Genomic DNA, 11,453 nt, shown 5'->3' on the forward strand with positions numbered 1-11,453 from the left:
AAATATATTCCTACTTCCCATTTTAGGAACTTTAGGTGACTCTAAGAGCTATTCTAAGATGCTCATTGTAGGCATTTCTCTAACACCACTGACAACATTGATACTTAGGTTTCTGCTTTTGATGGTCTGAATCATAACTGAGTCAACTGATCACAGAAATCTAAGAACCCCCCCCCCCAGTGTAACAATTTATCAGGAATACTCTACTCCTCTGACATAAGAATTTGTATGAGACTGCCCATAACATGCAATCACAGCTGAGATGGACTCGATGATCCTTAGTGGTCCCTTCCAACTCAAGATATTCTATGAAAACATCTCCCACAAAGGCAAAATACGAAAACATGAGAGGGCTGCCCTTCCATGCCTCAGTGCTGCCATCTTTGCTCTCGGAAAGTTATATATATTATGAACCTCTGTAGCCAGACAGAAGAGTTAAGGGAAGAATAAACAACTGGGGTTTATTTTTCCCTGTCTCTTTCTTGGTAGCCCAATCTAAAAGAATATAAAGTTTAAAAGAATTTCTGATCAGTATAATGTAATTAAGACACACAGTCAAATGCAATTTTCCACATTTAACAAATTAAAACTTTTACTTTTCTCTCAAAGTTACTGCTAAAGAACATACCTCAACAGCTCCTTTGGTGTAAGTCAAAATTTTAGTGGCATTTTTTCTTCTTTCATATTCATATTCCAGGCATTCTATTTCAATAAGTTTCCCTGGCTCCTATAAAGTATTAACACACAAAATGTTAATTTTAATAATTAAAAGGCAATATGATAAAGATGAAACCCATGAAATTACACTAACACAGCCCTGTACTTTCCTACTGAAAATCCCACTATACAAAATAATCAACTGAAACAATGCAAAGGAAGCAGAATTTATTTGAACAGCAGTTCTTTTTTACTAAGCTGAGGCTGCAAAATAACTTTTAAGTGGTTCATTGTCAGAGTTTTCAGTAAGAAAACCAGTGTATATCTGCTTTTTTCTATACTGGAATTTGATTTTAGTTCTAAAATAAAATAAATCAAATCAAATCAAATCAAATCTCAGAGCTGCTTGAGTTGGGAGGACCTTAAAGCTCATCTGGTCCCACCCCCTGCCATGAGCAGAGACATCTTCCACTATCCCAGGTTGCCCCAAGCCCTGTTCAACCTGGCCTTGGACACTTCCAGGGATGGGGCAGCCACAGCTTCTCTGAGCAACCTGTGCCAGGGCCTCACCACTCTCACAGGGAAGAATTGCTTCCCAGTATCTGATTTAAATAAACCCTCCACCATTTGCTTAATAATGTTATTAAAAAGGTACATGCTTGGAATAAACAAGCACTAGTCAAGATAGAAAGGATTCAGCTTGATGGGTAGTGAAACATGCAAGCAAAAAAAGAGGCTAGACTTTCAACTCCTCAGGAGAGATCTGACTCTTAAATCATATAATTTATATGTATGGACCATAGAAACATTTAAGATAAGTTTCATTTGGTTTGAATGGGTGCAGTAGGGAAATTCAGACAGCATCTCCATTCCTCAATCATTACAATGTTATCAAATCACTCAGCATGACCTGTGTTAATTTAACATCCCTGTGATTGCAAAACAGACAGGATTGTGGAAAACTGAGATGAACCCAGAACTGCCCCAGTCATGGTGTGACAAATTCATACCATGGCTGAGAAATTTGTCAGTGCTTGGCAAAAGCCAAGGAACTGGAACTTAGATCCAGATTTCTCTCACTCTGCTATGAAGGGGTTGCTGTCAAACCATGCTGGGCAATCTGAAGGTGGTCACTTAAAAGCACACCAACTCCAAGGGAGAAGGTTAAAATAGAGGCAAGGTTTCTCTACTGCTGCCACACAACAGATAATTGCTACTACTGTCTACACAAATACTCAAATCCTTGTCAATCTTTCATCTAGAGGATTTAAACACATCTTCCAGTGGAATGCTATGGATTTGCGTGTGATTTTAGACATGCAGGAAATGTTCAGAATAACAGGCCTGAATCAGATACCTGGAATAAAAAAAAGTTCAGTGAGGATAAACTTACCAGTAGCTCAAAGTAGGATCATTATAACAGAAATTTGAATTTAATTTCCAATCAAACTCTTGTGCAGGTAACATTTTAAAAATGTAAGCAAAAATCTACAGTTAGTATTTATTTGCCAAAATGAACTGCACTGCATATCATCCTGGTCTACCTACATCCTACCTTCTTACCTGGCATCTTCTCTCTAGCTTAGGAATAGATCACTTAGCCAAATAATTATTTATATTAATGAATATACAAATAATACACAGATGGACAGAAGATCCCAGAACCATCAGCACTATTTACTAAATATAAATATCAAAGGGGTGTGTGTATGTAATCAAAAATCCCCAAACCAGTGTAATTAATACTTACAGTAATCCCAGCACTTTTTAAATCGAGGATACATTGAGATGCCAACTCAGTGCAGTTTACTTTCAAAGAAAAATGAGCTAATTCCAGAATCAAAGGAACCCTTCAACAATAAAAAAACATCACTTCAGAGAATTTGATATTGCTCCTCCATGGAATTATAAAAACACTACTTGAAAGTAACTGTGAAATACATCTGAAAACCATGAAGTCATCTGAATATTACAGAACATGTGACTACGCTAGTAATGCTCACAGTTAACAAGGAAAAAGGAAAAAGTTTAAAGCTGGCTACATGAAAAATACAAAAGTTCATCTGTTTATGATGAACATTTTTAATTAGCATATTCCTATGTAGTCTTGTACAAACAGTTCCTGAAGAAGACAAAAAATATAGAATTAAATGCATGCACGACAAAGATGGTGAAAGAACAAACTAAGATTGCAAGTAATTTTGGAAACACAATGCAGTGAACTGGCACACAAAGCAGTAAAATCCATCAGTCTGCTATCTAGGAACTAAGAACACAGACACACAGACAGAGACTGTGTTCTAACTGTCTGGGATAGGAGAAATAATAAGATACCTGAATGTTTGTCAAAGATGATTTACCATTACAAGTAAAAATACAGTATTACTTCCATATGCAACATCTGTGATGTCATAGAATAGAGGTCTCTATGTCAAACATGCTGAAGAACTGGGAAGGGCCTCAAGAAAAGCTAAAAATTAACTACAGTCTGAAAAGCACTTGTCAATTTTAAGGTCAATTTTAAGACCTTTGAAAAATCTCATTTTATAACACGAAATTGTTAAGGAAAGATTTAATCATATTACACAAAGCTGTATGGAAGAAGGTATTTAATCCTGGGTTCTTTAGTAAAGTCTAATAGGGTTTTGTCTATTTTTAAAACGACCTACATGTTAAAGCAACACAAACTGTTGTAACCAACTTCCATGGGACTATGACAAGTAAAACTCACTTCACACTGAGAACAGATGCTGGAGGTACCTCATATTGTTTCAAAAGTGCATATAAAGAATTCAGCTCTGCGATGGCATCACTTGGAAATTTATTTGTGTCCCACTGCCTGCAACATATTAGGAATTGGGTCAAAATTTTTCATGAGAAATATTATTGCATTCAAATTTTGAAATAACTCTAACTTCAGAATGGATAGCTTAGTCCAAGGGATCAGTAGGATACTTGGGTTTTGAAATATAAAAAAAAAAAGTTAGCAAAACCTACTTCAGTATGGCAAGTAAGTAACTCAGAGACAGCCAGATACAAAGCACTAAGAACATTCAAGTATAAGAATTAATCTTTCAGATTGTAAATTTTATTCCAGAACAAAAAAAAACTGGTGTGCAAAACTCCTTTCTTATAATGTCAGTATAAATTAATGCACTGTTAGTTAGAAAAGAATTAATGCTTCTAAAAAGGGGAAATGTTGAGACAGTGAAAAAAAATTACATGAGATTTTGTTATGAAGTCTAATTTTCAAAATTGTTTTATCCCTTTAAAATGTAAAGACTTCAAAAAGCATTATGCTTCCTGTCCTGTGATTTATGCATTATATTTCAGGTGTGATTTCTCCACTTCATCTTTACTTTCTTGCACATGACTTGTGTATGGAATGACAAGTCTGTTGGATATTAATGGAATTCTTTCTCCTGAGATAATCTGTCCAACACACTACTCCCTACATCCCCAAAGAACTAGTTCACTTTTTAGCTGAGGCTGTTCTCCAGATAGGCCTGACAGTTACTACCCAAACTGTCATTGTAATTTTCCTTTTAAGAAACTAATCTTTGCAGTAGGTTTTTCTACTGGCACGTGGGATACCAGAACCTGAACCTGCCTCTATAATATGCAGCATCAAAGAACAACCGGAAGGATACAATTTCATACTTACAATTTTAACATCTGCATTTTATAAATAACTAAAAAATGGGTGGAATCTTGTATGTCCTTCTCTACCTCAGAAATATCCATCAGTTTGTGATACACCTATAAAATAACAATTTGATTATTGACTAAATAAGCAACAATAGTGGAATAATCATTGACTAAGTGACTAATAAGTGAGAAACAACTCGACGGGGCTTACTGGGAGTTTAAAATATTTTTCAGCATTACCATTAGAGAAAATATCTGAGAGTATTTCTCTGGAACATTTTCCTTAATAAAGACTGCTGCAGTAGATGAAAACTCTTTTGCTTCTTCCAGTTTTGAAGCATCGAGGAAGCACTCGAGTAAATTTCTGTAGATCACATAAATGGTTGTATTAAATATTTCTTAACATTTTCTGAAATAATTCTTATTTATATTTTTTCAACACGCTTTCTATTCAAGGTACCACTCCTAAATGCAGTACAAGCCATTAGCACTGACTCAGCATAGAAGAGATTCTCTAACTTCTACATTTTTGCTTCTCCCAGAGATATAGAGCTGTTAACACATATTTAGTGCAGATCATAAAAAGAATCTTGGAAAAGAAGGGTTTTTTTGTGAAAACTTTTCTCCACGAGATATCTGAAATTAAAAGGAGTAACTATTTAAAATTGTAGGAGAATTTCTCTAAGATTCTCCCTTAACTATGGGAAAGGCCAGTATGTCAAAGCCATCTAGCAAAAAAAATTATTCATATTGGAAACTGGAACTGTATTTTCAATACTTTATCTGATTTAACTGAGAAAGAGCCTTTGATTCCATGAAATACATTAACAACAAAAATGATAATCATAATAAAAATATTTAAAAAATAAATACAAATGTAAGAAAAATAAATGCAACCATTAGTTTTATAACACAAACACATTGTGTGCACTTGCTTGTTCTTATCAACACCTCAGCAAGAGTATGTTTAGTATCAAAAAACTGCATGCATGGTATTCTACATGGTCCTTAGCATACCCCTTGGAATGTTTTTGTTACTCAGTTTTTTATTTCCCTCCAGTTTCAGCTTATAAAGAAAATGCTGCACAGCAATAAACCATAAGTCACAGAATGAAAAACTAGAAAAGATCAAAAAGAGAAAGGGAAAAGGGAAAAACTATGGTAGAAGTGTAAGAGGAACTGGAAATGGTCTGTAGAATAGTAGACCAAAACATCACTGAGAAAAGGTTGTGGGACCTTGAAAAATTACATGGACACTCCTCATTTTGCACATAAAACTCTCTGTCTCAGGAGAGTTATCTCAAAGTTTATGCTCCAGCTTTGCTCAAGAAATGTGAGAATGGTAATACATGGATAGTGATACACCATTTATTTCCAATTACTACGAATGACTCAAATACTACATCCCAAATGACTGTGCTACTTCAAATCAGATCCAGGGAAAAGCTGTCTCTGCCACTAAAATTTTAACCTCAAATTAAATATTAAAATGAAGCATTTTTTATGTTGAGTACATTCATGTTTGTTTAAAAAGTTATGAATTAAGCTTTCCACAATAAATGTATCTACAACATTACCAAAAAAATACACTTTAGTAAAGACCACCTCAGGTGGCAGCCACATGTCTAAGAGGACTACAGAATGCCCACATGAGAAAATATAATTAAACTTACATCATCAGTTCTGCTCTCCATTCACTGTCTTGCTCTTCAGTTTGGTTTAATGCTGTAACAATCTGAGAAAGGCTGAGAATAAGGCAACTGCGGAATCCAGGCTTAAGAAAGGGCCTCACAAGTTGCCAATAAAGAACTGAGGCATTATATATCAAAAAATAATATCTGAAAAATAAGAATCAAAAATTTAGTATTTCGTGGACTTGAATAAACATAAAATTACAGCTTTTTAAGACACTTCTAAGAAGTAAAAATGGGAACTTTGCATTAGAGCCAATCCTGATCAATAACTGAGAAGACAAGTACAGCACAAGAATATGGTAACTCCTGCAACTACGCCCTACTCAACAATACTACTTAAAAATCAGCTAACATGGTGCTCTCACTCTACAGAGAGTAAGTACAAAAGCATAAGAAATGCTGAGATGTCTACCAGCCTTACACAGCATTATTCATCCTGTCCATTTAAGAGTTCAGTATTCTTGTGTTGTTACAGCAGTTACAGAAGTTACAAAATGGAAGGAAAAGTCTAGAGAAAAAACCCAAACAACACAGCTCGAGGTTACCTACTGAAAACCTGAGACAAACAACTGAAAATCTAAATCAGTAACATTTCCTGGGATTTAGAGTTAACCCATCAGTAGGGCCTACCTTCTGTCATGGCTGGCAAAATCTATTGCCTTCATAAAAAACAGTACAAACTTTTCAAACTCCTCCTAGAACAGAACAAAATGAAAGCTAATGCAATTTGAATATGGTTTTTATAAATCAGAACATTATTTTCCTATTTTAATATGTTCACATCTCATAAATTTTATTTTCAGACTAATCTCAGCTAAAACATACTGTCATAGGAGCTTGCTGCCATAGAAACAGAATAACTAGAAACTGGTTGCGTTTTCTGTTACTATGTTTTCCTGATTTCAAATTTTAAAACTGTACTTTCAGTTTATTTCATTTCTGCCAAACACTAATTATCAGGACTGAAATTTTCCAGAACTGCAAAGCTGCATACTTTTTAAGCTTTCAGCAAAGAAAGCCCAGAGACATGCGAGAGCAGATCCGGGGGGGGATGTTATATTGGTTTGTCCCATTAAAAAAAATGAGGTATTATTTTCTTCAAAATAGCTCCAAAAAGACACCTGAAACATTATGTCGGGGTGCTCTCCTATGGGGAAAGACTGAGAGAGCTGGGACTGCTGAGCCTGAAGAAGGCAGCTCAGGAGAGATCTTATCAGTATGTACAAATTCTGAAGGGAGGGTGTAAAGAAGATGGATGAGATAGTCAACAGGGATTTTTGAAAGTCTAGGAGAAAGATTCAGTGGAAATGGCAAAGCGGAGGTGGAACTGGGTGAGCAGGAAGGGGATGACAGCAGAGGAACTGAGAGTCTGAGAGTAGCTAAACTCTCAAAGAGAGCTGGAACCGACTTTCTGGGCTCTGGGATGGCATAAGAGGGGTACTGGCCAATAAATGGAAACTACACAGATAAAGAGAAAACCAGAAAAAAGAGCCTGAGATGAAACATATACCAAAGTAGAGAAATTGCACTTGGCCCCTAAGAGCAAGAACATCTTAAATTTAAGAACATCTTATAATTAAGACCATAAGCATCTTAATCAACTAAGAAGGATTGCTTGGGTTGGAAACCAAAATAAGGACAAATTTATCTTCACTAAGTGAATCATGATTACTAGTCATACAGTAGGAGATGTTGCACCACTCCTGTTTTCATAAATTATCTAGAACATAGCAGTGAAAAAACTTTACAACTGATGCAAAGTGTATCACTTTTCAAATGTGCATGAAGTTTCAAAGGGACAGTTGAACAGTTGTTCTGCCCATGTGCTCTGAGAAGAAACAAAGTATAGATGACAGGGAAAAGATTCTAGCTCGAAAGTTAATTCAAGTTTATTCAAAGAAACTACTGCAACATCTGTAAGGGAAACTTGTGAATACAACACTAACTTCGAGCTACAAAGATGGTGAAGGGCCTGGAGGAGAAGCCGTATGAGGAGTCTGCAGCTTCCTCACAAAGGGCAGCAGAGGAGCAGCAGCAATCTCTGCTCCCTGTGAGCAGTTACAGGACCCAGGGAACTGCTGGAGCTGTGCCAGGGGAGGGTTAGGGTGGATTTCAGGAAAAGGTTCTTCCCCCAGAAGGTGGTTGGGCACTGAACAGGTTCCCCAGTGCCATGGTCACGGCCCTAAGACTGCCAGAGCTCAAGGTGCATTTGGACAATGCTCTCAGGGACAGGGTGGGATTGTTGGGGTGTCCGGTGCAGGGCCAGGAGTTAGACTGGATGGTCCTTGTGGGTCCCCTCTCACTCAAAATATTCCATGATTCTAAACATCTTTAAGGCCATTTGCAATGGTCAGATACCATTAACAGATTATCAAAGCTAACTGACCACAGTACAAGGACAAGCGAAATACTGAAGACAAAAAAGAGATCCCACTCCATTTTAAAATCAGCAGGAGGTAAACACTTATGGACATGGTATCACCTGAAAGCAACACACAGACGCAGAAGTATCCTGCTGAGTTGCTATCATCTCTTGCTACAAAAAGCCACATCCAAAGTACTACATGGAAACACTACTGATGAGTTCTAGAAGCACACTGCCACAGAAAGTAACTCTGCAACCTCTCTCCTTTAGTCCTCCAGTTCCCACAAGCCTGTGAAATGCTTCCTGAATAAAACTGGTAATCACTTTAAGAGTTACAGCTAAATTCAGTCTGAAAGCATCACATTTACGTAAAAAGTGAAAAGGTTGACTTCAAAACAATCAACTGCTTGAAAACTTTTGCAAGCATTCCTTTTTATTGCCCTCCCCAAAATATTTGAAATATTAGTCTAATTCAGCTGGTTTTGTTTACTCACAAATTACTCAATATGTTTTCCTTTTATTTTTCCCACAGTTCCGATTATCCTTGTGTATTTAAAACAGCTGAAAGCAATACATTAAAACCTAGGAATAAATACTTCTAAAAACTGGCTCAATATAAAGTGACCTTTACAATTTCTCACCAAATTATCTGTAGAGTGTAGAGCATGCAACTGGCCTTGGCACAAATAGGCTCTGCCAAGAAACTGGTTCACAGGAAATCTTGCTTTAAAATACATCTGTAGACAGTCACTGCTCATTTCTGGATATCCCATCTAAGACCCAAAAAAAAGTATTTTAATATTTAAAAAATGCAACAAACAATTAAGAACTGTTAGCTTTTAAAAATGCATGCCTAATCAAGTGGTAACATTCAGCTGCATACCATTATGCAAGCAATATTACACAAAGATGCAGACTTGTACCGGCTGTGGTACAAGCCCATTAAAATTTACTAAAATTTGAAGGCATATTTTTGTCATTTTTTATGAAAAGATAGTTTCCTTATTTAACAAAACTCCTCACTCAGTCACATAACTGCTTACAGTATTCAAAAAATGTCTCTTTTTTAACACAATTATTAATAGACAAAATTCTTAACAGAATTTTTTTTTAAGTATGGATATTAGCTGACAGGATTTTGTATGGAGGTCAATTTTCAGACCACAGAATTTGATTGGATTGCAGCCTGGGGAAAAAAAAAAAGATTCATAATTAGAATGGTGTAGAATCTTCCTTCTTTCAGCTGGTAGGGTCTGTTCACAGACACATTTCCTTCAGTCATAACCAAACTGCTAACTTCAAGTTTTTCATAACAAGAAAAAACAGGCATGGCAAACTATTTTATATATGCTATGGTATACCTGCCATATTTTGGCCTAATTGAAAACTTCACAAACCACAGTTTGATGACTGACTATAAAAAAGTGATAATTCAGAGGCTGAGTTTTAAGGGAAAATGCATGTTTAAACAATTGTTCTCCAAAACCAGAAGAGCATAATACTTCCCTCAGGCATTTCTGGGATTGTTTTTGAGGCAGTAGCTTTAACAACTGTAAATACAGTATGTCATATACATATTTTTGTTCAATACAGATACATTGTCTAAATTACAAACCTGAAGTGCTTGTTCAGCACATAGAACATACAAGTCAGTGCTGAAGTTATCTGAGTCAAGTGCAGATTTTCCTTCACTGGCTGATTTGATCAAGTCATAAGCATCCTTCAAAGCCTGAACATCTGCAATATGTAAGGAATAAAGAATTTATTCTTCAAGGTGGATTGACTGACTTGATTGCATTCAAATGAGCTATGTGATATCCTGTCTTTCCTTCACAGAAATAAATTAAGAATATTTAAGAAAAATAATATCAAACACATGTTGTTCAAAGTCAGACATGATCCTAAGATGAAGCACTAATAAGTCTTTTGCTATTTAGAATCGCTAACATTAGCACACTAGAAAGTGAATTACTTGGAATCCCTAGTTCACAATTCCATAAACTCAGCAGTTTGATTTCTGCTGGCACAAAAATCCTTAAAGCTGTTTATGGAGTGAACTTGACTGGACGAATACGAGATCTCCCAGAAAAAACACTACAGCACGCACTTCTTTGCATAGCCAAGCAGCATGCTTAAAGCATTCGGAGAAAGAACGCTTTCTCCACACACACAGTTTAACCACAAAACAAGTTAGGACCAAGCCGTTTTCGCGTTTAAAGCGCGACGTTTCCTTTATTTAAAGACGGGCACAAGGTGGCAGCCGCCGGCCGCCCGCTCACCTGGGCCGCGCTCCGCGGCGCGGAGCCGCTCCCTGACGGCCGGCTCCGCCATCGCAACCGGCCCAGGCTGCACCCCGGGGAACGGGGACTCTCCGAGGAGCCCTTCCGAGCGCTGGCCCGGGCAGCCGAGGGGACTGCCTGTGAGCTGTGCCTGTGAGCTGTGCCCGCCGGAGGGCCGCCCCTGGCCGCTCCAGCTCCCGGCTCCCACAACACACGAGTATCCCAGCAGTGCTCCCACAGAACACAGACGAGTATCCCGGCAGCGCTCCCACAACACACGAGTATCCCGGCAGCGCTCCCACAACACACGAGTATCCCGGCAGCGCTCCCGCAGCAGGGGCGCGCACCTCCCGCCCCTCTGGCCTCGCCAGCCCCCCCGGCTCCGGCCCCAGGCGGGGAAGCTGAGGCCGGGCCCGACCCGGTGCCGGTGCGGACCCACCGCGGGGGGCGCGGGCTCGGGCTCGTGGGTGACACCGGTAACGACTGGTGGCTTCCTGGGGATGGAAGCAGCGCTGAGAAATGCTCTCATCGGCAACTTTTGTAACGAGAACAGTACAGGTGTCAAAGGAACCATTGGTTTGCTCCATGTCCTTTTTTTATTATAATTACTTTCTGATTCTTTTGTGCATGGCTTGCAGATTCAAACATTTCATGTGTTACAAATTTGTCCTTCCCAGAGGGCTTTTCTGTGGCGTGTTTTTTTAACATGTAAGAGAGTACAAAAATGATTTTCCGTAGCATTTTCTCGTCTGTTGCTCCTTTCCTTCGGCTCTGCGGTAAGGGAGCTCAGGGCCAACTTCGCAGTCTGTA

At 38.1% G+C, this 11,453-nt stretch overlaps 1 protein-coding gene across 1 annotated transcript in view; it reads right to left on the reverse strand.

The window, feature by feature from the left end:
• The window catches only part of CFAP46 (cilia and flagella associated protein 46), a 74,531-nt gene extending 63,359 nt beyond the window's left edge, over positions 1 to 11,172 (reverse strand). The window contains exons 1-10 of the mRNA XM_051801238.1: positions 10,644 to 11,172; positions 9,980 to 10,101; positions 9,006 to 9,137; positions 6,630 to 6,694; positions 5,979 to 6,143; positions 4,546 to 4,669; positions 4,322 to 4,416; positions 3,389 to 3,496; positions 2,408 to 2,507; positions 629 to 727 (exon numbers count right to left, since the gene is read on the reverse strand). Of these exons, the coding sequence (XP_051657198.1) occupies positions 629 to 727; positions 2,408 to 2,507; positions 3,389 to 3,496; positions 4,322 to 4,416; positions 4,546 to 4,669; positions 5,979 to 6,143; positions 6,630 to 6,694; positions 9,006 to 9,137; positions 9,980 to 10,101; positions 10,644 to 11,172 (1,539 nt within the window). The remainder of the gene's footprint in view (positions 1 to 628; positions 728 to 2,407; positions 2,508 to 3,388; positions 3,497 to 4,321; positions 4,417 to 4,545; positions 4,670 to 5,978; positions 6,144 to 6,629; positions 6,695 to 9,005; positions 9,138 to 9,979; positions 10,102 to 10,643) is intronic.
• Positions 11,173 to 11,453: the final 281 nt, after the last annotated feature.

The sequence above is a fragment of the Manacus candei genome, unplaced genomic scaffold, assembly GCF_025592945.1.
Source record: "Manacus candei isolate 608988 ecotype Guabito, Panama unplaced genomic scaffold, ASM2559294v1 h1tg000050l, whole genome shotgun sequence".
Classification (NCBI taxonomy): Eukaryota; Metazoa; Chordata; class Aves; order Passeriformes; family Pipridae; genus Manacus; species Manacus candei.